The sequence below is a fragment of the Ranitomeya variabilis genome, chromosome 7 (genome assembly GCF_051348905.1).
Source record: "Ranitomeya variabilis isolate aRanVar5 chromosome 7, aRanVar5.hap1, whole genome shotgun sequence".
In the NCBI taxonomy this organism is placed as follows: domain Eukaryota; kingdom Metazoa; phylum Chordata; class Amphibia; order Anura; family Dendrobatidae; genus Ranitomeya; species Ranitomeya variabilis.
The window spans coordinates 43,489,776-43,517,005 of record NC_135238.1 but is presented as its reverse complement, the minus strand read 5'-3'; the positions used below and the strand labels follow the sequence as shown (position 1 = coordinate 43,517,005).

General features: G+C 45.7%; 1 protein-coding gene and 1 long non-coding RNA gene across 2 annotated transcripts in view; both read right to left on the bottom strand.

The window, feature by feature from the left end:
* LOC143784917 (uncharacterized) overlaps positions 1 to 16,377 on the bottom strand; it is a 38,959-nt gene extending 22,582 nt beyond the window's left edge. Inside the window, exons 1-2 of the long non-coding RNA XR_013217907.1 lie at positions 16,092 to 16,377; positions 3,376 to 3,583 (exon numbers count right to left, since the gene is read on the bottom strand). This is a non-coding gene — a long non-coding RNA (uncharacterized LOC143784917). The remainder of the gene's footprint in view (positions 1 to 3,375; positions 3,584 to 16,091) is intronic.
* A 9,589-nt stretch (positions 16,378 to 25,966) lies between these two features.
* LOC143786199 (odorant receptor 131-2-like) lies at positions 25,967 to 26,866 on the bottom strand. The gene has a single exon (XM_077275487.1). The coding sequence runs from the start codon at positions 26,864 to 26,866 to the stop codon at positions 25,967 to 25,969; it is 900 nt and encodes a 299-aa protein (XP_077131602.1).
* Positions 26,867 to 27,230: the final 364 nt, after the last annotated feature.

Sequence of the window (27,230 nt, the reverse complement as noted above, 5' to 3'; positions counted from 1 at the left end):
TCAGAGTTACCTTTACGCGGTGGGATGGCTTTTGTGCTATTTTTTGATCAAAAAAGAGTATTACTGAAAACTCTGTGTTATTTAAATGCACTTTTGCTTTTTTACTTAGTTACATCAGGGTTTTTGCTTACTTTTTCTCTTGTAGGTTTTAACAACTGAAAATATGTCTTATATTTTAGGTTCTTCAAAGTAGCCACCTTTTGCTTTGATGACTGCTTTGCACACTCTTGGCATTCTCTTGATGATCTTCAAGAGGTAGTCACCGGGAATGGTTTTCACTTCACAGGTGTGCCCTGTCAGGTTTAATAAGTGGGATTTCTTGCCTTATAAATGGGGTTGGGACCATCAGTTGTGTTGGACAGCGTTCCATATAAATTCCAGTCAATTTTGCATTGAAAAGTAAAATGGCGCTCCTTCCCTTCCGAGCTCTGTCATGCGCCCAAACAGTGGTTTACCCCCACATATGGGGTATCAGCGTACTCAGGACAAATTGTACAACAACTTTTGGGGTCTATTTTCTCCTGTTACCCTTGGTAAAATAAAACAAATTGGAGCTAAAATAAATTTTGTGTGAAAAAAGTTAAATGTTAATTTTTATTTAAACATTCCAAAATTCCTGTAAAACACCTGAAGGGTTAATAAACTTCCTGAATGTGGTTTTGAGCACCTTGAGGGGTGCAGTTTTTAGAATGGTGTCACACTTGGGTATTTTTTATCATATATACCCCTCAAAATGACTTCAAATGAGATGTGGTCCCTAAAATAAAATGGTGTTGTAAAAATGAGAAATTTCTGGTCAACTTTTAACCCTTATAACTCCCTAACAAAAAAAAATGTTGTTTCCAAAATTGTGCTGATGTAAAGTAGACATGTGGGAAATGTTACTTATTAAGTATTTTGCGTGATATATCTCTGTGATTTAAGGGCATAAAAATTCAAAGTTGGAAAATTGAGAAATTTTCAAAATTTTTGCCAAATTTCCATTTTTTTCACAAATAAACGCAGGTAATATCAAATAAATGTTACCACTATCATGAAGTACAATATGTCACAAGAAAACATTGTCAGAATCACTGGGATCCGTTGAAGCGTTCCAGAGTTATAACCTCATAAATGGACAGTGGTCAGAATTGTAAAAATTGGCCCGGTCATTAACGTGCAAACCACCCTTGGTGTTAAAGGGTTAACCCCTCTGATGCCTCTGTCAATAGCGACAATGACATTGAGGAGCATCGCACAGGGAGTGAGCTCCTTGGGTGTTTCCATTACACATTTGTGCTTCCATGGTGACCCCGGGCCACAAGATGGCTGTGGGGTCCTTCAGGGTCCTGGAGGAAAGGTGGCTTGTATCCCATCCTGGGACAGTATAAAAAAAATTAAAAATATATTAAAAAAAAACCCCGAAGAACAAAAAAAATTGAAAAATATTATTCCAATAAATACATTTATGTAAACGACCCGACCTATAGAACTGTCTCACTCGTTAACCCCTTCAGTGAACACCGTAAAAAGGAAACAGAGGCAAAAAACAATGCTTTTTCATCATACCGCCGATAAAAAGTGCAATAAATGTGATCAAAGAGGCGAGTGTAAAAAAAACATGGTGCCGCTGAAAATGTTATTTTGTCCCACAAAAAAACAAGCCCCCATACAGCTCCATCAGCAGAAAAATAAAAAAGTTATAGCTCTTAGACTAAAGTGATGCAAAAATAATTAGTTTTTCTATAAAATAGTATTTATTGTGTAAAAGCTGCAATGCATAAAAAAATAAATGTGGTATCGCTTTAATTGTACTGACCCGAAGAATAAAGCTAAATTATCAATTTTATCACATGTGGAATGGCATGAAAAAAAAATCCTGAATTGCTGTTTTTTTTTCTTTTTGCCTTTCAAAAATCAGAATAGAAAGCGATCAAAAAATGTCATGTGCGCAAAAATGGTACCAATAAAAACGTCAACTTGTACCACAAAAAAACAAGACCTTACATGACTCTTTGGGCCAAAATATGGAAAAATTATAGCTCTCAAAACATGGTTATGCAAAAACTATTTTTTGCAATGAAAAGTGTCTTTTAGTGTGTAACAGCAGCCAAAGATAAAAATCCAATATAAATCTGGTATCATTGTAATTGCACCAACCCAAAGAATAAAGTCGCCAAATCACTTATACCGCACAAGGAATGGTGTAAAAAAATGAATAAAACCAATTCTTCACCTGCTGTGGATTTGTTCATTCTGCCTCCCAAAGATCGTAGTAAGGCCCAACTCAAATTTATCCTGCTCTCTGCTCTGAGCGCTTACACTGGGGTTTCTGTGTAAATCTCTGAAATCCTTGATTCAGGTGGAACCTTCAATGGAAGATTCCCTATAATGAGGCACAAGCAGTTCCTGTGGAGGCCATAGGATCTGTGGTCTGGCAGTGTTTGTCTTTTAGGTGAGCATAAAAGTTTTCTGCACTTCTGAAAAGAAGGACACGGCTGGACAGAGGCCAGATGGAGTCCAGAGTAACTCTGCTGCCTCATTATAGTGAATGGATCCCTTGGGGGATTCACCCTTCAAACCACTCAGAGATTTTTATGGAAACCTCAAAGTAAGTGCTCAGTGTAGAGCGCTGGATAAATGACATGTCGCGGCTTTAAGGTGGGCTCAGCGCCGGAGCCCACCTTAAAGCCGGGGATCTGCCAGCTGATGTACTATTCCGTCAGCTGGCAGAAAGGGGTTAACATAAAAACACAATTTTTATTTAGAAAAGTCAATAAACTTTTTTTTATAATAAAATTCAGGAATAGGTCCTGGAAATAATAGAAGGCTGTAAACTCCTATATGTTGGTAGCAGCGAGGAGTACAATGACAATATGGTTGTGCAAATCACAACTAATTGATATCAGAATAGGCATACAATTGACTATTGGATCTAAGAGTTTATTACATGAAGGATAATAAATGTATCACACAAGGAACTGCACACTCTTAGTTTTATAATCCTGCCATTTCCACTAACAACTCATCAGAAAAGCAAATAACCAATTGCAGCAACTTAGTGTTACCAGCAGATGGCATGAAACATTTATAGGTGTAAAGTGCTTGTTCTTATAGAAACCATCGGACACAAACAATGAAGATCACTGTAGTATACTGAGATAACCATGTGTTTAGAAATTAAACATAACTATCATCATCATTGAACCTCATTAATAATACATACATGGGTGCAATTGTTTTAAATCTTATTAAGTAGACAAGAAGACATATTGCTGATTAGTGCAATGATTAAAATTATATCTGCGCATGTCAGATGTCATTAGCTGGCTATCTATCATGAATACGTTACTTGTAAATGCTAGCTGAAAAAATGATAAACGACTTTTAGCATACCTGTTTGGTAAACCGCTGCGTAAACAGAGTGTAGGGAGCTCCTGCCTTCTGCCTCGACGCGCACTTTTCGCCCAGCTTCTTTGGGGACCGATGTTCGCGAATGTCCCTAATGTTCGTCAAACATGTTCGTTGTACATACTGAACCCCACTGAATTCAATTGGAGGCAAAACCAAACGCATAGATAACACCTTCAGGTGGGCCAAAAAGCTGCCAAAAGAGCTCAAATTAGGGTGAGACACCAGGAAAATGGCATAAATTGACCGAGATTGCAAATAGTATAATTAGGTAGCATGGAGGCCTGGGACAGGGCCAAGACCAGCATTTCTGGCTGAAACATTGATTAGCAACAGGTGGAGGAGTGACAGGTGTAGGCCTGGTGCTCTGAGATGTCTGCCAAATTCAGGCAACACACATGAAGGAGATCTAACTTGGAGTCCAAACATATCTAAAAATTAGAGGTGCACACCAGGAAAAGTGACAAATTGACCCAGAGTAGAAATTTGATAATAGCACAGCAGCAGTCAGGCATGGGCCATGCATGAAGTATCGGGGTCTGGGCCAGCATTTACAGCTTAGAGGTTAAAGGTACTGTCACACTAAACGATATCGCTAGCGATCCGTGACGTTGCAGCGTCCTGGCTAGTGATATCGTTTAGTTTGACACGCAGCAGCGATCAGGATCCTGCTGTGATGTCGCTGGTCGCTGAATAAAGTCCAGAACTTTATTTGGTCGTCCGATCGCTGTGTATCGTTGTGTTTGACAGCAAAAGCAACGATACCAGCGATATTTTACACTGGTAACCAGGGTAAACATCGGGTTACTAAGCGCAGGGCCGCGCTTAGTAACCCGATGTTTACCCTGGTTACCAGCGTAAAATGTAAAAAAAACAAACAGTACATACTCACATGCGTCCCCCGGCGTCCGCTTCCCACACTGACTGAGCGCCGTAAAATGAAAGTGAAAGTACAGCACAGCGGTGACGTCACCGCTGTGCCCTGCTACTGCCGGCGCTCAGTCATTGCAGGAAGCGGACGCCGGGGGACGCATGTAAGTATGTACTGTTTGTTTTTTTTACATTTTACGCTGGTAACCAGGGTAAACATCGGGTTACTAAGCGCGGCCCTGCGCTTAGCAACCCGATGTTTACCCTGGTTACCCGGGGACCTCGGCATCGTTGGTCGCTGGAGAGCGGTCTGTGTGACAGCTCTCCAGCGACCAAACAGCGACGCTGCAGCGATCGGCATCATTGTCGCTATCGCTGCAGTGTCGCTTAGTGTGACGGTACCTTAAGTTTCAATTAAGATGAGGTGGGTGAGGGATCTGTGTAAGCCTTCTTTGCTGGGAGCTCTGATACCTCATGCAACAGCTCAAAGTGCTTCTCTGCTCAGCTACACTCAGGTGGCAGAAATATCAGCTTTGTAGACTCCTATTGGTATAAAGATTAAGGAAAGTAACACAGCTTGTTGACTTAATGTAAGTGCAGGCCTGCCTGTCTGGGAGCAATACTGCTACAGGCAACACACATGAAGGAGACTCCACATTTCAAAAAATTATTGCCACACATCACTAAAGTGGCATCAATTTCCTCAGAGTAGAAACCGTAAATTAGGCCTGTGACACAACATCCATTACAGGCAACCCGCCAGATGAAGACCCAGCTTGAAGTCTCCACATTTCAAAAAATTGTAACATCAGCAGCAACAGCAACAGCAGGCACAGAAGCCATGGCAAAAGCTTCACAGGCTGCAATAATGCGTGATCAATGCATCACAATAAAAATGACACCATCGCCTAGTCTGCCCAGTCTAAGACTGGGTTGCAGAAGTCATTGGAGATCCACAACTTGTTCATCTTGATGAAAGTTAGGAGGTCTACACTTTCAGGGGACAGCCGAGTGCGCTTGTCCATCAGGACACCACCAGCAGCCCTGAAGACACGTTCTGAGAGAATGCTTGCTGCCGGACATGACAAAATCTTCAAGGTGTGACAGGCGAGCTCAGGCCACTCTTGAATTTTTGAAGACCAAAATTCAAAATGGTCAAATTCACCTGATGGTATTGATACTGAGCTCCAGATACTCCTGCACCATCCCCTCCAGTCCCTCACTCCACGTGTCAGACTTGTACTCTGTTCTGCTGGTGCGTGGTCTGGTCTAAAAAATGTGGGAAACAACTTACAGAATTTCCTTCTGCCATTTACATTGTTGCTGCTAATGTTTTTGCAATGACACCTCGATGTTCCCTGGGTTGGAAGTTTAGACCTGTGTTGCACACTGTGTGTCTAACTGCTGTCTTGGGGAAAACCACTCTTAAATTTGTCTACAAATGTGTTTCAATACTGCAGCAAGTGCACATCCCTCTCCGGGGGAGGAAGCATCTGGTAAAATTTACTATTGTACCGTTGATCTAACCAAGAGATAACCCAGTAGTCGGCGCTATTTCTAATGCTAACAATATGGGCATCATGTTGCAGATAGTGCAGCAAGAAGGTGCTCATGTGACTTGCGCTTCCATGAGGTCCAAGTCCATGGTGTGTTGGTGGAGGGGTAACACTCAAGGTTGCTTCCTCCGTGCCCTCCCGTCAACCACGGACAACAGAGAGGAGATCATTATCCTCTCTATCTTCTGACTATTGCGCACCCATCACTATAAGAGCCCCTCGATCGTTGTAATCCACCCTCCCATGGCACCCATCTGTGCGATGACAGTCCGGAACTTAGAGATTGTCAAGGATCCCGGGTGTAACTACTGCTGGGAGGCTACTCACCGCAGTAAGGGAGCCCAGCGCAAAATGGCGAAGAACTCACTGGGCAGCAAGCCGGACCTGAACTATGTGACAGAGGGGGAGTGGCCAGGGTTGGAGCCAGATGCCGGGGTGCAAAGGAGGCGAACAGCGCCAGAGAGTAGTCAAACGTGCCGAGGTCAATAACTGGGAGGTACTGGAGGGTGAGACAGAAGGGTAGTAAGGTGGAAGCCGGAGGTCAGAAAGCCGAGAAAATCAACAGACCAGATCGAGCACGGAGACCAAAGACCACAGTATGCACACGCACACCAGGGGTCAGGCACTCAGAGCGAAAGTATAATTGACAGAGAATCCTAGTCCAGAGTGGGTATAAATATCCCTCCCGGTTCCAAAAAGAGGCCACAACAATTAACCCTGAGAGGGCAGGGTATTAACCCTGTCCAAGCCATGACAGAGATCTTATTATCCGTTCCGCATCTTCCTCTGCTTCCATCTCTCTCTGACCACCACCTCCTCCTGCAGACTATTTTAAAACTGCACAGAGGGGTGAAGAGGTCCTTCATCTGTTCCCACTCCACAAGTGTGATTTGCACCCCATCAGTACTGTGTTTGCTCAGGCTATGCAAAAGGACCTAGTGCACCAGGGCTCATTGCTGCTGCCACAGTCGGTGCAAAATGTGCAGAGTGGAAGTCCACCATGTCTGTACATCGCATGTCAAATGGCTAACTGGTAGGCCGAAAGACCTCTGTAACGATGCAAGTCAATTACCTGCTGTGTGCGAATGATAGAAGTGAGCACACAGTGATCGTGATTTCTGCAGCAGTGCATCCAGGCTGGGATAGTGGCGGTGAAATTGCTCTACCGCCAGGTTGAGGACATGAGCCATGCAAGGCACATGTGTGAGATTGCCCTGGCGTATGTCCACCACCAGATTTGCACTCAGTGGAGACATCCTTTGCCCTAACTTGTCCTTGATAGCTGTCCGCAACTCTTGAGCTGTGTATCTGCGATCTCCAAGGCATATTAATTTAAACACTGCCTAATTGCAGTGAGCCCTGGCTGCGCAGTACAGGGTTAGGGGGGATTCTCTTTGCACTATTGGAACATGTGGTTTATTAAGGGAGAGGTTGAGGGTGCAGGTGGACGCCCTAGAGGAGGTGGAGAAGGTAGAAGCAGCGGAGGAAGTGTTAGATACAGAGGTTTGTCCCGTAAGCCTTGGATTCCAAGACATGTGGAGCAGTCCCTTGCCCCCCTGCCCGCAAAGCCACCTCAGTCACCCAGTTCCCAGTCAGCCAGATTTAATTCCCCTGGCCATGTTTGCTTGTTTGTGTGTCAGTGGTGGAATGCACCCTGGCAGACATAGATATTTTCAAGGAACGGGTGATGTTGTCTGTGACATGCTGGTGTAGCACAGGCGCAGCTTTCTTAGAGAAATAATGGCAACTGGGCAACTGGTAGTAGGGGACTAACTTGGCCATCAGCTTTTGGAAACTGTATGTATCCACCAGGTAGAAAGGCAGCATTTACGCGGTCAACAGAATGGAGATGGTGGAGTTAAAGCTCTTACCATTGGCATGTGTAGGAGGAAACATTCTTTTACGTGACCACAACTGCGGGACCGAGAGCTGTGCTGCTGTGAGTATGGAGAACAGGATGGCTGGACTGTGAGTGAGGCGCAGGTGGAAATGTTATGGTGGTTTGAGAAAGGTGTGGTGTGCTCTGTGAAACAAAAACAGCAGACATCTTTATTTCCATAATAGCTGATGGGTCATCACTCACCCTGACTATGTAGGGTCAAACAAGTGGAGATTCTGTGTCCAGAGACCTGTGCGAAAACACTTGCCATTGTGATGGAGGAGGAAGAAGGAACAGATGCGGTTGATGGGACGGCCTGTGGTTGGCGAGTCTCGCTGGTCCGCATTTTAACGCAGTGAGAATCTCAGAGTAAGGTATGCATGTAGTAGTCAAATTATTGCAATTTTTGCTTGTACTGAGTCTCACAAACGAGTTAGATTTGGAAATGTGTCCTCCTGCCTGCCCCACAGTATTAACACAAACGAGGTAGATGCTGGAAGGTCGAATTCACACATGTTCCTATCTAGTTGAAGTAGCTGACAATAAAATTCCTTTCTAACTATCTGACCACTTGCAGCAGGATCAGCCTTTCGGCGCTGTTACATTGAAAAAATGGCACTACCAAAACAACATGTCTTTTTTTATATGAAGAGGAACTTGTGACTTCAGCAGCCAATGACTGAAGCCTTTGTTTATGGACATCATGGATGATTTCTGCACCCTGATTGGCTGCCGGAATCTCCACACGTTAAGTTAATTAAAAAAAGAACAGTCCGCAGCTCCTCTGATCTCTCGCCACCTTCTCCCTTCATAAAGCATGTACCCCACCTCTGACCACACAGCACCACTATCCTAGCCAAAGTCCTAATAAAAGCATTAGTGAAAATGCGATCATTTACCGAACTGTGCCCGAATTTTTCCAACTTTGAGGAAAAATGCTCGAGAATCAAAACATGAATCAGAATGAGCTATGTTTGTACCGAATTTGAGATTGATGAACATTTTCCGAACAAGGTCACTCATCTCTAGTTTCCACTGTACTGTTTAGGCACATCAGGGGCTGTTCGAACGTGACATGGCATCTGCTAATTATTTCAGCAAATTTGGCATTCATTAAGTCAAATGGCGCTCCTTCCCTTCCAAGCTCTGCTGTACGCCCAAACAGTAGTTTTCCCCACATACTGTATGAGGTATCGGCATACTCAAGAGAAATTGCAAAACAAATTGTATGATGCAATTTCTCTTGTTATTTTTATGAAAACTCAAAATTTGGGGCTAAAATCATTCTTGTGGGAAAAATGTGATTTTTTTATTTTCATGGCTCAACTTTATAAACTTCTGAGAAGCACCTGGGGGTTCAAGGTGCTCAATACACGTCTAAATAAATTCCCAAAGGGGTCTAGTTTCCAAAATGGTATCACTTGTGGCGAGTTTCCACTGTTTAGGAACATCAGGGGCTCTACAAACATGACATGTCATCCGCTAATTACACCAGCAAATTTTACATTCAAAAAGTCAAATGGCGCTCTTTGCCTTCTAAGCCCTGCCATGCGCCCAAGTGGCTTTCCTCCAGATATTGGGTTTCAGCAGGAGACATTGCACAACAAATTTTGGTGGCAAATTTTTCCTGCTACCCTTGTGAAACTGAAAAAAAAATGTGTCTAAAAGAAAATTTTTGTGAAAAAAAATGAAATGTTTATTTTTTCTTTCCACATTGCTTTATTTTCTGTGAAGCACCTGAAGGGTTAATAAACTTCTTGAATGTGGTTTTGAGCACCTTGAGGAGTGCAGTTTTTAGCATGGTGTCACTTTTGGCTATTTTCTTTCATATAGACCCCTCAAAGTCACTTCAAATGTGAGGTGGTCCCTAAAAAAATGGTTTTGTACATTTTGTTATAAAAATGAGAAATTGCTGGTCAACTTTTAACCCTTATAACTTCTTAACAAAAAAAGTGTGGTTCCAAAATTGTGCTGATGTAAAGTAGACATGTGGGAAATGTTATTTATTAACTATTTTGTGTTACATGACTCTGGGAGGGGGGAATGAGTAGTGTTCACAGAGTCTGGTATTTGCAGCGTAGCTATATAAATTCTTGTGGGATGAGGGAAAAAACCCGCTCTGACAGAACACTAGTGGCAGGGCAGGCCAGGACGTCCAAGGTGTAGAGAGCCAGTTCATGCCTCGTGTCCAACTTGGATACCCAATAATTAGAAGGCACAGAGGAATCACCGAGGACGTTGGTACGGTCAGCAAGGTACTCCCTCAGCATCTTCCCAAACATTGCACTCCCAGTGACAGTACCCGCATTGCCTTTTCTGCGGCATTCTTTGCTGCTCCATTCCACCCCTTGGTCCTGCCGTGGGTTCAGCACTAAAGTTGTGAACAATTAAAAAAAGTTGATAAGTCTGCGCTATTTTCTCGACTTTAAGCACGATGTTGGGACCTTGATGTCTCCAATTTCTTCACCAGTAAGATTGTTAGGCTAGGTTCACATTAGCGTTTCTGTGCGCAGCATATCATCTGCATGCACAAACGCATGCTTGCGCCTCCACATCTTATGCATGATGCCAAAAAAACACTGCGTGTGCATGCATTTAAATGCGTTTTGCCATGCGTTTTCGTTGTTTATGCGCATGGTGGAGGCGGTGACATCATTTCCTGGACATGCACAGTCTGAAGTACACATGCGTATCGAACGCATGCGTATGCATGTCCTTGCGTACCAATGCATTTCCATAGACAATGCGCTGTTTTGACGCAATTGTCCCCATGCGCATGATTGCGCAATATTTGACGCCTAAAAAAAATGCAACACGTTGCGTTTGCCGGACACCGTGAAACGATGCATGCATATTAATTTGCATGCAAATGCATGTCTCTGTGTGCACCATGTTAAAGATATTTACGCATGACGCATGAGGATGTATGCGGATCATACGCTGCGCACAGAAACGGTAATGTGAACCCGGCCTTAGCTTCTACTGGGTTATGAGATAAGGCTCTACCTTTGATGAAATTACAAATAAGGGAATACATTAGAGTGGAATTGAATTCTACATTACCTGAATGCTCCAAAAATCTGTGTTCTCCAAATTGCAGATTTTTCTATTCCTCATGGATTTTATCATCACTGCTGCTTATACTGAAATCCCAAGGTTTCTGGCAGTGAGCCAGCATTCTGCTCTGCTGAGGCTTGGGATGACTCTACAAATGTGTGTGCAAGGTCATGGTGCACCTCGATATGTAATGACATTGTGCCCTAATTGTGCACCTGTGCAGAATCTTCCCTGGCTTCATCAGAGCCGGGATTTCAGCACAGACAGCAGGGATCAGAATATGCGTTGAGGACCGGACCGGTGGGGCCGGAGAGGTGAGCGGTGAGGTAAGTATAAGGATTTTTATAATTTTTTTTAATGTTATGTTTAATATTACGCTCTAAGCTCTGCAAAGACCCCAAACCAGGAAAAACTGCACAAATTGGCGAATTTGAAATTTCCCTGATCCCCTCATCGTTAGATGCAACCCATCTGGTATTGTACCTTGTACTTAGGTTTATAGAGTTTTGCCTTCTGGCTCTGTTACAGGACCCCACCTTGGCATTTTCCTTACAAACTAATTGGTTATTGTCGGTATTTAAAGTGAATTCTACTACAATTAGGAATTCAGCACATTTTTCACAGCCCATCTGCTATGAGTAACTCTGGCTTGAATGAACTGCAATTATCTCTTTTTTCCAGCTCAGTGATTTTGAGCATTGATGATACCTCTCAGTCATGGCCATCTTGTAACTTGGTCTTCAAGGCCTTCAGAAATGTTGAGCTGACGATTAGAGATGAGCGAACTTGTTCAGAATAAGTTCGCCAACCTCAAATTCGGCAAGAACCTTGAACATTCGGATTTGTGTTAATGTTCCGCAGCATTTTCCTCAAACTCGTCAAAATTAAGCCAAAGTTAGATAAATGATCAATTTTCCAATAATGCTTTTGTGAAGACTTTGGCTTGGATAGTGGTGCTGTTTGATGAGCGAGGGGGACATGTTTGATGAAGGGAGGTGGTGACGAGAGGTCAGATGAGTGGCGGACTATTATTCTTTTTTTTTTTTTATTAACTTAATGTGTGGAAATTCCGGAAGCCTAATAAGGGCACAGAAACCATCCACAACGTCCACACACAAGGACTTCTGTCATTGGCTGCCTAAGTTACATGTCCCTCTCCATATAAAAATTGGACATGTGGCTTCTGGTCTATGAACTCTGGGTGTGATACTGGAGCCTTATACCAGAGGAAGAGGTGCCCGCCAGCATTGCGGTGTGCCAAAAGCAGCCAAACCAGACTCCGCTGATGCGGCCAAAAGAACACTTCTTGAGGCAGTCAGTTTTGTGGCACCACCCTCTGAAGAGGCCGTTCCAGTTCCAGCAATTGTGTAGCAAGCTGTTGGAATGGACGCAGAATCTCCGTAAGAGAAAGAAGAATCTGGAGGGGCAACAGCCAGACTAGTAGAGGTGAGCTAATTTTCACTATATGGTGACCTAGTAATAATAAGAACTGATCCACCACAATAGTATTAGATAGATAAAAATCATTTTTATTAATTAATATTAAAATCAAAAACAAAAAGTAAACATAAAAGGAAGGGTGCTCAATCCTACAACGAGGGACTATACAGCCATAGAGTCTTCCTAAAAATTCTATGGGCTATTAATAGAGTAAATACGATTTATTCACACTGAAGCAGAAATAGCATAATGACTATAAGGTATAAGCTAACTGGGCATTTCCATATAGCTGGGTGCCTAAATATTTGACCCTTATTATTTTAATGTATAAAGTGCTATAGTGCTGCAGCTATAAATATATGTAAAACTACACTATTACCTTATGTATAGCCACGTGGAATTCTCTCGGCGTCCCTCTTCCCCGACGCGCGTTTCACAACTGCTTCTTCGGGAGGCGTGTCAGGGCAGGGGGTGTGCCGGTTTAAATAGTATGCACTGCGATGTTAATTTGCTGCTGCCTGTTTGTGTAAGAGGAAAGAAAACTATGTGTCTGGACTGCACATGCGCCCGTGTGTAATTGCGTATGGACAGGGCATATGTCCTAATGTTGAGATAGCTGTACTTCCGTATGGACACCGGAAACCACATATGAAGTGGCAAATGTGGGCCTCATGCGCATTCGCCTAAGTGGTAGACTTATAATGAACCCAATATGTTCAGCAGTACATTCGGCGCATGCGCCGTCCTAACGGCACCTGAGACAAAAGGGGGTATTGACTGCCACCGGTCACACGGTCGGAAGCCCCAGATCATCTGTTTAGAAGACGTAGGAGCACCACTCGCAACTGACCGCCAGCCGCCAATCCCACAGGTCCATGGGCAGCGCATGCGTACCACTGCTAAAAGATATATGGGGCAGAAGTGCCCAAGCTGGAAATTTACTGGAAGAAGATGTGATTCTATTCATCCCCACTAGAGTGTACCCCTAGCCATCCTCTGAAAAGTCTGTGGTGGGAATGTCTAGCAGGGTATGATGACGTAGTGGAGGGGAGGAATTGGATGGATATTTAATATCTATATTAGGGAGTGGCTGGAAGGTTCAAACTTAGACTGCCGCATGACCAGGTAGGAAGCCCAGACAAAGGGCCGAGTGCTAGAATTTGATATTAAGTGAGGCTTCAGTTTCTTAGAGAAAAAAGAGACCAAAGACCGTATTTATGTGATCAGAAGCACTGTCAAGTGGAGGTACCTTCCCCCTTTGGCTACACAGTCTCTACCCCGGGGAGATGGTCGAATTCATAAAGTGCTGGTGCCAAAAACGGTGGTATGCAGTGGCATTTGTCCGGCCCTTCATGGTCAGTTTTTTTTTACTCTGGCTGGTCACGAGGAGAGGTTGATCTGCAGCAGCTAATAATTCTATGAGCCTGTGTTTGGGCTCTATCTGGTGAGTAAAATCTGATTAGAGGTATCTCTTATCTCAAAGTAAAAAAAGTTGTGGGTAAAGAAGCAGCTTGAATAGACTTATCTCGTATTCAAAAGAGTATTCTGCTTCAAAACAATGACCACCTGATACATACCTATTGATTTCCAAAAAATGTCTACACAGGGATCCCTTACTTTGCAGATCCAAATATTGCACTTATTATTTAAACACACCCAATGATATTATTAAATGCCCTACGGAGTACAAATCAGAAATAGTAAAGACACAATTCCAATAGGACACAAATCTAAATACCTAAACGCTGACAAAATGTGTACAATTCATCATAACAGATCGAATCAAGGACCCACAATCGATCCAAGAAAAAAAAGTCTCCCATCAATCGCCTTACACATAGCCTCCACCCGGAAAAAATATCACAGGGGGCCGGTATCAGAGAAAATAGAAAGTCAATACTTATCAGCGGGAGGTAGAAGAAGGACCCGACGCGTTTCCCCCTCCAAGTTGTTGAGGGTTCATCAGGGGTCAAAAACAACGGTCACATTACCCCATGGCCGAGAGATCAATGCAGTGTGCGGCCAGACACCCACAAGGCCAGATGAGTCTGTAATAGCCAAATTGGTTAGATCTTTGTTTTTGATTTTTGTTTTGATATGCCTTTTGTAACGTTTTCTGCTGGACTGCAGATGCTGGTGCATCTGTGGGTGTCTGATACCCTTAATAACAGATACTGTTATTTTTAGGGACACTGGTGGTTTCTGGGGTCCTTATCAAAAAGGACCAGTCTTAGTAGAAATTTTAAAAAGTTATGGACTGTGCTCAGGACTGTATTGTTGGTCTTCTGGGGCCCTTAACCTATAGGAGCCAATCAGTGGAGGAGAAGACATCTATATTAAGCCTTCAGTCCTGATCGATTTACTGTGTTTTATTGTGTATACGCTCACCCTTCTTAAAGGTCCTGGATGGTCACGGATGACCATCATTAAAGAATGGAGGAGTGTGAGGGGTTAGAGGATGGCATTCCACCTCTATAACAACTCCCAATGTTTTATTTAAGTTAGTTAAGTAATAGGAAGAGAGAAGTACAGATACCCTATGGTTAAGGTGATCAGAACCTGGGGGGGTGTTTGGATGAAAAGAGCAGAAAGGAAGAGGAAGCAAATAAGAAGAACTTCATCAGTGGCAGCAAAATACTTTTAGCAGGCGAGTTGCTGAAGGGGATGTATTGCCAGGAACTTTGGTAGAGTCCCTAAAGGTCTCTGGGGAATGAATAAGTGTCAGACAGGTCTTTGAAGCTGCAGTTCTGAGAAGAGATGAGTCAGCAAGGATGGGGACACATTCAGTATGGTAGCAGCCACACGTGCATCAGTATGTGGTTCCCGAAAAGTAGCCTGAAGGGTAATGGTCACTGGAAGAGCTAGCTATATTTAGAAAGGTTGAAGGTCTTTAACATGTTCTTTAATTTATCAGCTATGCCGCTGAAAAATGTTTATTGAAGACATAATAATAATATCTTTATTTATATAGTGCTAACATATTCCACAGCGCTTTACTGTTTGCACACATTATCATCGCCAGGGCCGTATTTGCCACTAGGCACTTGAGGGCACGTGCCTAGGGCGGTAAGATGCGGGGGGGGCGGCACCTGAGCAAGGCAAGGTGTTTTTTTTTTTTTGTTTTTTTTTAAATAGTCCGGGTCCGCCCGCCCTCCTTCCCTCCCATCTCCCGCCCTCCTTCCCTCCCTTCTCCCGCCCTCCTTCCCTCCCTTCTCCCGCCCTCCCTTCTCCCGCCCTCCTAAGTCTTATGGCTGCTGCGGGGGTGTCAGATACAGCGCGCCGCCCTCATGTGTAATGCACAGGGATCCGGTGTTCTGAAATTTGTCGGCATGTCGTAGATAGTAGGGATGGGCGAGGCTACGGAGTCACGTGGCGCAAACTGACCAATCACGGCCAAGCAACAGCTGAAGATGCAGGGTGGAGAGAAGAGGAGCTCTGGGCGGCAACATGCCTGAAAATTTCAGGGACGGGCGTGAGTATGGCACCTGGGGGCCTGGTTAAAACCACAATAGTGAGGGAGGGGGCGTGACAAAGGGAGGGGGGCGTTACTATGCTCAGAAATTTCAGGGCGTCCCCCTCCCTTTGTCACGCCCCCTCCCTCACTATTGTGGTTTTAACCAGGCCCCCAGGTGCCATACTCACGCCCGTCCCTGAAATTTTCAGGCATGTTGCCGCCCAGAGCTCCTCTTCTCTCCACCCTGCAGCTTCAGCTGTTGCTTGGCCGTGATTGGTCAGTTTGCGCCACGTGACTCCGTAGCCTCGCCCATCCCTACTATCTACGACATGCCGACAAATTTCAGAACACCGGAAACAAGTCACAGTGCAAGCCCTACCCCCTCCTCGCTGAGGCGCCAAGTTCAGTTTCTGCCTCATAGTCCTGTGTCGGGCCGCCCACCCACCTGTCTTCCGGCTGCTGTGGGAGTATCGGATCCCACCAGGGGCAGGCTGGGCTGGGGCGCAGGGTTCAGATGCCCCTGGGACGGTCCCCCAGCTTCTGGCTGCTTGCTGGGTTAAAGGCTGGGTGTCGGCAGCTGCATCCCTGCACTACAGACACGCCCACTCTGTGTGCAGTCAGTGTCTGCCGAACTCACCTGACTGGAAGGAGGAGATCCAGAGTGGCACAGCGTCCCCAGTCCACATCGCAGCTGGTTAGGACGGTCCTGGGGTCTGACAGGTAGTGGAGAACACTGGGCCAGAGCCAGACCTCGGCTTGAAGTGAGGCACTCATGCCGGCACACTGCTGCGGGGTTATCCTGCTGAGGCTCTGCTCTACTGCTCACTGGAGACTGCTGAGCTCTGGTGGCACTGGCTTGTGATGGGTGTGTGCAGTCTGTGTGTGTGCCTACTGTGCCCCCCTGTGCAGTCTGTGTGTGTGCCTACTGTGCCCCCCTGTGCAGTCTGTGTGTGTGCCTACTGTGCCCCCCTGTGCAGTCTGTGTGTGTGCCTACTGTGTCCCCCTGTGCAGTCTGTGTGTGTGCCTACTGTGCCCCCCTGTGCAGTCTGTGTGTGTGCCTACTGTGCCCCCCTGTGCAGTCTGTGTGTGTGCCTACTGTGTCCCCCTGTGCAGTCTGTGTGTGTGCCTACTGTGCCCCCCTGTGCAGTCTATGTATGTGTGCCTACTGTGCCCCCCTGTGCAGTCTGTGTGCCTACTGTGCCCCCTGTGCAGTCTGTGTGTGCCTACTGTGTCCCCCTGTGCAGTCTGTGTGTGTGCCTACTGTGCCCCCCTGTGCAGTCTATGTATGTGTGCCTACTGTGCCCCCCTGTGCAGTCTGTGTGCCTACTGTGCAGTCTGTGTGTGCCTACTGTGTCCCCCTGTGCAGTCTATGTATGTGTGCCTACTGTGCCCCCTGTGCAGTCTGTGTGTGTGTGCTTACTGTGCCCCCCTGTGCAGTCTATGTATGTGTGCCTACTGTGCCCCCCTGTGCAGTCTATGTATGTGTGCCTACTGTGCCCCCCTGTGCAGTCTGTGTGTGTGCCTACTGTGTCCCCCTGTGCAGTCTGTGTGTGTGCCTACTGTGCCCCCCTGTGCAGTCTGTGTGTGTGCCTACTGTGCCCCCCTGTGCAGTCTGTGTGTGTGCCTACTGTGTCCCCCTGTGCAGTCTGTGTGTGCCTACTGTGCCCCCCTGTGCAGTCTATGTATGTGTGCCTACTGTGCCCCCCTGTGCAGTCTGTGTGCCTACTGTGCCCCCTGTGCAGTCTGTGTGTGCCTACTGTGTCCCCCTGTGCAGTCTATGTATGTGTGCCTACTGTGCCCCCTGTGCAGTCTGTGTGTGTGTGCTTACTGTGCCCCCCTGTGCAGTCTATGTATGTGTGCCTACTGTGCCCCCCTGTGCAGTCTGTGTGTGCCTACTGTGTCCCCCTGTGCAGTCTGTGTGTGCCTACTGTGTCCCCCTGTGCAGTCTGTGTGTGTGCCTACTGTGTCCCCCTGTGCAGTCTGTGTGTGTGCCTACTGTGTCCCCCTGTGCAGTCTGTGTGTGCCTACTGTGTCCCCCTGTGCAGTCTGTGTGTGTGCCTACTGTGCCCCCCTGTGCAGTCTGTGTGCCTACTGTGCCCCCCCTGTGCAGTCTGTGTGTGTGCCTACTGTGTCCCCCTGTGCAGTCTGTGTGTGTGTGCTTACTGTGCCCCCCTGTGCAGTCTATGTATGTGTGCCTACTGTGCCCCCCTGTGCAGTCTGTGTGTGCCTACTGTGCCCCCCTGTGCAGTCTGTGTGTGTGCCTACTGTGTCCCCCTGTGCAGTCTGTGTGTGCCTACTGTGTCCCCCTGTGCAGTCTGTGTGTGCCTACTGTGTCCCCCTGTGCAGTCTGTGTGTGTGCCTACTGTGTCCCCCTGTGCAGTCTGTGTGTGTGCCTACTGTGTCCCCCTGTGCAGTCTGTGTGTGTGCCTACTGTGTCCCCCTGTGCAGTCTGTGTGTGTGCCTACTGTGTCCCCCTGTGCAGTCTGTGTGTGTGCCTACTGTGTCCCCCTGTGCAGTCTGTGTGTGTGCCTACTGTGTCCCCCTGTGCAGTCTGTGTGTGTGCCTACTGTGTCCCCCTGTGCAGTCTGTGTGTGTGCCTACTGTGTCCCCCTGTGCAGTCTGTGTGTGTGCCTACTGTGCCCCCCTGTGCAGTCTGTGTGTGTGCCTACTGTGCCCCCCTGTGCAGTCTGTGTGTGCCTACTGTGTCCCCCTGTGCAGTCTGTGTATGTGTGCCTACTGTGCCCCCTGTGCAGTCTGTGTGTGTGTGCTTACTGTGCCCCCTGTGCAGTCTATGTATGTGTGCCTACTGTGCCCCCTGTGCAGTCTGTGTGTGCCTACTGTGCCCCCTGTGCAGTCTATGTATGTGTGCCTACTGTGCCCCCTGTGCAGTCTGTGTGTGTGTGTGTGTGTGTGTGCACATACATACACATGTCCCTGCCCTGTAATAGCGTCCCCGATCCAGTAATAGCGGTCTCCCGCCTTGTAAACAGGATCACAGGAGGCTGAGTCCCCTCCTCTGGAAGTCTGCAGTGGCAGAAGTGGGACAATGCAGCGGGCCCTGAATGGGAGGAGGGGGTGTCACATCCGTGCAATGCTGCGGGCCCAATGTTGGCGGTAAGAGCTAAGTGAAGCGCATTGCTTTCCTGCCGGCCATATTTCTGAAGCTGTGAGCCACCGAAGGTGGAGATTCGGATCTTGGTCCAGATGCGATCTCAGTCTGCACATGCGCCGCCTGTGGTGGCCGTCTTCCTGAATCCCTCCACAGGGAAAACAATGCACTTACGCTGTAGCCTGGAGCCCTCATTATCGTAGGAATGTCGGTTAATAAATTGTTTTTCTATTCGCTGCGGAATATGTTGGCGCTATATAAATAAAGATTATTATTATTATTATTAAAGCTTTATAGTGTAGTTTTAGGTCAGAGAGGGATGCTAGGGATGAGCTAGCAAGGTGCAGGGACAGGTAGTGATGTCTACTTGCGGACATGTGCGGCACTTGTGGTGATACAAAAAACACTGCTAGCAACTTTTCTTTCCATTGCTGCAAGTACCGCATTTTCTGGATCACGGCAAAACCGCAAGTGCTGCACATGTCTGCAAGTCCCATAGGGAATGAATGAGGCCGAACACAGTGTTGCCGTAAGTGATCTGCTATGTGGCAGATGCAGAAAAACTGCCAGATCTTCCGCAAATGGCAAAAATCGCTGATGTGAAAGTAGCCTAAGGCTACTTTCACACTAGCGTTGTGCACTGCACGTCGCTATGCGTCGTTGCGGCGCACCGACGCTAGCGTTGAAAGCGCCGCACAACGGGGGCAGCGGATGCTGTTTTTCATCGCATCCGCTGGCCAATTGTGAGGTGCGGGGAGGCGGGGGCGGAGTTCCGGCCGCGCATGGCCGATCGGAAAAGACGTTCTCGACGCACCAAAAAACGTTACATGCAACGTTTTTTGGTGGCGACGCAACCGTCGCACTGCGTCGCTGATGCAAGTCAATGGAGAAAAAACGCATCCTGCAAGCACTTTTGCAGGATGCGTTTTTTCTGCAAAACGACGCATAGCGACGCAGTGCACGGCGCTAGTGTGAAATTAGCCTTAGTCACTGCCGACAGGGTCTGCATTAGTCATACTCACCAATGGGGGAGGCACCACGAAAAGTGCCTAGGGCAGCATAAACTCTAAATACGGCCCTGATCATCGCTGTCCCCGGTGGGGCTCACAATCTACATTCCCTATCAGTATGTTTTTAGAATGTGGGAGGAAACCGGAGGAAACCTGCGCAAACATGGGGAGAACATACAAACTCCTTGCAGATGTTGTCCTTGGTGGGATTTGAAGCCAAGACCCCAGCACTGCAATGATATCCACTGAGCCACCGTGCTGCCCCATACATGCCACTGTATTGTAATCAAGAGAAAGGCATCTCCTGCTGTTCTTTGTGTACAAGTCAAACTGCCATTTAAAGAAGATTTTGTTTTTATGGATGGGTGTAGTTTTCTGTTCATGCGGTCACAGTAATTGGAGTTGTGCAATGGGTCACAGACCAGAAGAGCTGGGAGTAGTGATGAGCGAGTGTACTTGTTACTCGAGTTTAGCCCACGGCTACTCCCCCATCCTGAACCAGGACTCCATTCACTTGAATGGGGGCTTGAACATCCAGTGTTTGCCACGCTGTCATGCATGACAATGCAGCAAACACGGCTTCTGATCGGCTGCAAAATCATCACCACCGGTCAGAGAGCCACGGTTCCACGCTGTCAAAAGACAGCGTGAGGGCACGGCTGTGATCAGAGGTATAAAGTTTACCTCCGGTCACTAGTGTCAGCTGATGGAACTACTGCTCCCATCAGCTGACGCCTGCTGCCACTAATAACAATAAGAGCGGGAGAGGCGGATGGGAGTATTCATCAGCCGACTCCTGTGCTGTAAATAATTAATGAAAAAAAATGGTGTCGGTTCCCCTGTATTTTTGATAACCAGCCAGGCAAAACTCACAGTGGGGGGCTGCAACCCTCAGCTGTCAGCTTAAGCAATGCTGGTTATCAAGAACAGAGGGTGTGGGGTCACCGTCATTTTTGACAACCAGCATTGCTATAGCAGACAACTGGGGGGCTGGTATTCTCAGGCTGGTAAGGGGCCATAGATATTGCCCCCACCAGCCTAAAAATAGCAGCCCGCAGCCGCCCAGAAAAAGCACATCTATTATATGCAAAAATTCTGGTGCTTTGCCTGGCTCTTCCCATTTGCCATATAGCAGTAGCAAGTGGGGTTCTTGTTTGTGGGGTTGATGTCACCTTTATATTGTCCAGTGACATCAGGCCCACAGATTAGTAATGGAGAGTTGTCTATAAGACACCTAGCCATTGGTAATCCTGTTGTTATATGGTAAATAAAGACACAGCCAGAATAAGTCTTTCATTTGAAATAAAACAAAGCATCGTGTTAGGGGTGGTGGAACGCACCAAATAATATAATGAGTGATAAGAGGTGCGTTCGCAGCCCGGGGTACACCATGCAGAGATGGAACCTTCTGCTAAGTAATGGCGGTATAACGTGTTGACACACGGGTTAGCTTCACCCGGTATGAAAAGGGAGACGAACCCTGTTACTTCACAGGGCCGCCAAGCCGCAGAGTGAGCACTAGAGCCAAGTCACAGAACTCTGCCCCAAGGACAGGGGGAAGAGTCTCTCTAGACCACTAGTGCTCGGTGCCACAACCGTGGTGCCAGGGGAAAACTAACTAATATTTACCACACAAGAGTGCGTACATCGCCGCACTGGCGAACGCCACTAACCACCCTGTCTAGGGCCAGGAAAGCGCACTGATTGCGCATGGCGCCGCACTGCCGGTCGCTGCTGGATAGATGCTGTAAGGATCGTGGTCTTGTGCTTGAAAAGCACTGTCTGGCGCTAGATTAGTCCATCAACAGTCAACAACTCAGCTTACCGCTGAACAGTGCTGGTTACTATGGCTGAACCTGGAGGAGCAGCAGTAACCAAACGCACAGCATCTGCCTGAGCCAGGTGCTGGGACCAATGTCTCTGCTGAGCAGGCTCCACTGCGGCAGGAGGAGAATGGGAGACCGCAGCAGAGGTGGTTCGAGATTCCCCCTGGGCTGTGGTGGGACCTTGACACTTAACACATAGTTTTACTTTTCTATTTAAAAATAACAAACACAGTTATACTCACGTAACGCCTACTTCCACTGAATCCCTCGTCTCCTGTCAGAAAACAGACTGCATTCCCAACCGGGCTGAACTGCTGTGACCTTGGTAAGATCCCTGCTAGTATCGTGAGAAAGTCTCATGGTGCAGAGGTGAGTTCACCACAGTTCAAATCCACCACAGTGAAATTCTCCTCGTGAACTACGATGAACTCGCTTCTTGACCATGAGATTTTCTCACGGTGCTAGTGGGCATCTTACCGAGGCCACCACAGTTCAGACCGGTTGAGAACGCAGCCTCAGTGACCTGCGGTAACCTCAGTTATGTCACTGTTAGTCACTGATGCTGCGCTCGCCGCAGCTCAGTCACCAGTGGTTCTCAGCCTGGATGGTCAAATCTTGGCACCATCCAGGTTGAAAGCTGTTTATCTCCAGACATGGATTATGTGGGACAGAACGAAGGACAGGTGAAGGGTATGGTTGTTTTTTATTTTTGTTTTATTACAGGAGACGAGGGATTCAGTAGAATAGGCATTAGGTGAGCATAACTGTTATTTTTAAATAAAAAAGTAAAAGCGTGTTTTGTTTTATTTCAAATAAATACTTTATTCTGGCTGTGTCTTTATTTACCATAGATATATAGGATTAGTAATGTATAGGTGTCTTATAGACGCCTCTCCATTACTAATCCATCAGCTTTATGTCACCGGACAATACAAAGGTGACATCAACCCCACAAATATGAATTCTACTTGACATTTCTAACAGATGTGTCTTTTCTAGCTGTGGGCTGCAATTTTTAGGCCAGAGAGGGCAATATCCATGGCCTCTTACCAGCCTGAGAATATCAGCCCCCAGCTGTCTGCTTTAGCAAGGCTGGTTTTCAAAATGGAGGATATACCACATTGTTTTTTTTAATTATTTATTTAAATAATTAAAAAGATATGGCATGGGGATCCCTCTATTCTTGATAACCAGCCTTGCTGAAGCTAAGAGCTGAGATTTGCAGCTCCAGCTGTGAGTTTTGCCTGGCTGGTTATCAAAAATACAGGGGAATCCACACTGTTCTTTTTTCTAATTACTTATTTACAGTGCAGGAGCCGGCGGCAGTTGGTTGGGAGCAGTAGTCCCATCAGCTGACACCAGTGACCGGAGGTGAAGTTTATACCCCTGATCACTGCTGTGCGCTCAAGCTGTCTTTTGACAGCGTGAGAACCGCGGCTGTCTTACTGGCGGTGATGATTTTGCTGCCGATCAGAAATGGTGTTTGCCATGAAAGGGCGACAAAATGTTTGGGGGGCCGAACCTGAACAGTTTCACTTCCTGGCGAAGTCCGTGTTCGGTGTTTGTGACCGAACAGTAGGTGTTCGGTATGAACGCCGAACTTTACTGTTTGGGTTCGCCCATCTGTAGGTACGCAGATCACGAAAAATGTCATAAAGGATAATGGTTACTGAAAGAGCTCAGCTAAATTGTCTCTATATTTAGAATGGTTGAAATGCTCTAACCTGTTCTGCAGTTCACCAACTATACCACTGAAAAATGTTAATTGAAAACATTTCACTGTATTGAAACCAAGAGAAAGGCATCTGCATCTCCTGAGTGTCTTTACAGAGTGTCTGTAAAGAGGAGCGGAGCCGTGCAATGCATGGAAGACCAAGAAGAGCTAGGAGGTGTCCATTATGGTAACATGTCCACACACATACGCACGCATGCACACACACACACACTAACGTAAGACCCCGTTTTTCTCTAGTGGGTCGGGGCGCAGAAGACGAGTACCTCACCTGCAGCTACCACCCTGAGCCCCGTTACAATGGCTTACTTCAGCGTGTGGTATAACATTAAGTCAGGTTATAACTTGTGACTCTTCTACGCTAACCTGATCCTCTACAGTTACTGGCTTATGAGGCCTAATACAAAGTGATCTTGGAGCATCTTCTCTGTTTTTGTAAAGGATATATCCCCCCCCCCCCCCCCCCGTTATTCTACTTCTGTAAAATAGTTGAAAATTCTTGCAGAATAAAAGGAAAGTGCTTGCCCCTTCTTCTGGGAAGATTGTGCTCCATGCAGCCAATAAATTTAATAAAGCCGTCATAGGCCTGCTGTTCGGTATGTCACTGGGGCCAACTAGTGGACCAATAACGTCGTTCAGTACATACAAAAGCCGAATCATGGAGGATCAAGAGGATTGTGGCAATGACTAAAGGAACAACATCATAAATCACAATGTTGAGCATGCAGAAAATGCAAAAGGGACAATCTACTAAAATAGCATAAAACCTCAAAACAGACCGATTCTGGGCCGATCCAAAACAAATGTCCATAGTCTGGTCATCGAATAAGGGCAGGATAGGGAATTCTAGCATTTGTACCTGAGCCCTGGTGTTCCATGGTACCCACAAGCCCTTCTGGCATATAGAAGGCACGTGTATTATATGCATTTGGTAGGTTGCGGGACCAGTTCAGGTGCTGAATCAGGGAAGATAAGCTTTTGGTTGCATCTTTGCTAGGCACAACGCTACAGAATACAATGTCTTGTAGGTACAGCACGGTACTCAGGATGTAGAGTTATAAGGCGCCTTTCTATTCCTCATATGGCTTCCCCAGTGTCGCACAGTCATGTTCTCACCCTCCTTAGAGTACGCTGCACATCTATACATCACAGAGTCCATGATACATGAGTAACGCTTCATTTCTCTTTTGGTGGTGCTATTGGAAGAAGGGTCAAATGTTGAGCGTTACCCAGATTGTCGCTGTGTATTAGGAACACCATGTAATCAGCTTTTTCTCTCTTGACCCTGTACTAGAAAAGGAAGCAAGTAGGACAACCCCTTTAAGTATGACAATGTTGATCTTTTTTTTCTTTATTATCCTCATAGAAAATAATACTATAGATTACACTCTGGTTTCACGTAAGGCTGATGCTTTTCGTTTTCTGTAGCTCACTCAGTCAGTTTGTCTGTACAGACTGTGGCAAGATGAGCAGAGTCCTCTCATTCTCATTAGATGATAATAAAAGTTTTGTGGTATTTGTGGAAGCCTTCGATAAAGCAGAATAACAACATTTTATTCTATACACACAAATCTGTATGCAGTTCCCTGTTTTCTTATTTGTCTCTGGAGACTATAATGATCTACAACTAGAGTTGAGCAAAAGATTCGCTCTCCCCTAATCTGGCTTCCAGTCTACTGAGGAGTTACTCCGGGGCAGACTGCATTCCTGGGGCCAGCATCCCAGGCATCTCATAGAGTAAGACATAAAGACGTCGCAAAATCCAGATACAGGGCTGAACACATCGGATACAGAAGTGAACACTGCCCCTCCTGGCCTGACTTCCTTGGAGGACTCAACACCGAATATGGGCAGTACAAATCATTTTGCTCAATTCTATCCATAAGATTGAATTATTCAAACATTAATAATGTTTTCATTATTATTAAAAATTTCAAATTATTGAAATTTTACAAATTTTTGAGTTTCACAAATTTTTACATTCCACAAGATTTTTCAATTTTTTTTTTTTTAAGTTTTTCATGTTTTTTTGTTTTCACTTTTACAGTTTTACTTGGTTCTTAGAAATGGAAACACAGAATATCAGTCTCTAAGATTGGAGTATTGTTCACAGATATCTCGAATGTGGCTTCTCAGGACCAAACAAGAATACCTGAAAATCCTCCGGTGAGCTTTGGCTGTATGATAATAATAGTACTGGTCACGTGTTTTTCATAGTTGGAGGGTCCTCTGTTGGCTCCCATCTACAATAGTCATATCGGGATCAAAGCAAAATGTATTTTTCAACTTCTCATGGAGTGAAAAGGCATTCTACACTGGATACTGCTTGTTTACAGGAGTAGGATCTGCCCACCAATGCCTGAACTAAAGTAGAACCAAAAGATGAATACTATACATACTGCCAACCTACCCAAGATTTGGCCCACCTCTACTAAAACATATTTTTTAAGTAAAAAAAATTAAATTGGGTGATTGGGACAAATTTATTATAATATGTGTTGTATTATACCTGATAGTGGGCAAGTAGATATGGGTCCTTTCATTCCTAGTCTACCTAATAAATATTGTCCAACCATCCTTTTGGGCTGCACCCATTTTGCAAAAAGTTGTAAAGTTTGGCCTTATTTAGTGACATCCATCCAACTATACAAAGAAGTTCATCTTCCTTATATATTTTCGGAACACTTCATCCCTTACACCATAAATCAAAGGACTGATATATCTGGGGATGCACATGAATAAGAAAAAGTTGGTTATTGGTATAAAATAGAAATATTTCCTCAAGTAAGCATCAGTGAAGGAATATGAAAAATACATCATACAGAGTCCGAGCTGGAAGGCGTGAAGAAGAACAGTTTTCTCTGCCTTAAAAGCAGAAGACCTCCCAGATCCAATCTTCCGAGCCACCACCATAACTTTCACATAGGTGTAAAGGATGACCAATCCCACCAAGATGAAGGTGGTGATCTCCATCAATGACCTTAGGGTTAATTGAAAACTGTTCATTGCAAATGTTGACCACTGACATATCAAGCTGGTGGAGAAGAAATTCTTTGGCATTGAATAACACATGGCGATAAAGTCAGGCACCAGAGGAGTGCTACTCAGAAGCCACATGACTCCAATGACCAAAAGAGACCTCTGCATGGTGCAGACTTGTGCATGTCTTAACGGATAGCAAATGGCAAAGTAACGTTCAAAGGACATGATGGCCAAGTTGTAGGCTGTCACCTTAAATGAACTTGTGGAGTACATGACGAGGGCATAACATATCGGCACAGGGATGTACACATCAAATATAGCTACAAGAGAGACGAATATCAACACAGAAAGTAGCAAGGTATCGTTTATGAGCATGTGGACAAACAGGATGTAGCGAGCATTCTCCCGAACATGAGGAGTGGTGAAGAAGACGTACAAGATGATTGTCACAAAGTAGATGAAGACACAGAAGGACAGGAGCACTAAGGCAAGCAGGGTACTCCTCACGATTTCTACAGTTTGATTGTTCGTCTTGTTGCTGACCTCAGTGAAGTTGACCATTATCAGAATAGTAACAGAAAATCTTCTGGTTGAAGTCCTCATGCTAAAGAAAAAGGACAGTCATAACCTAAAGCACAAGCAACAGTTAGGCAATAGTTATCAGACCTAAATTGATGGTCCTCAAGTTGCAGAAAGTTTGCTACATTGCTTTTCTCATTGAAATTCATGAAAGTCATCAGAGTAGGACAACTTGTAGGCAACCAAATGGACTCTAGAGATATTAGAGTCCTAGTGAGGAATTCTTCTTCTAGTGACTGAAAGTATCTATACACATTAGATTTCTGGCAAAGGATCCCCCCAAATTATTACTAAAATACAAGGGGCAGGTAATTGCACCATGCCTTTTTAAGATGACACTTCCTAC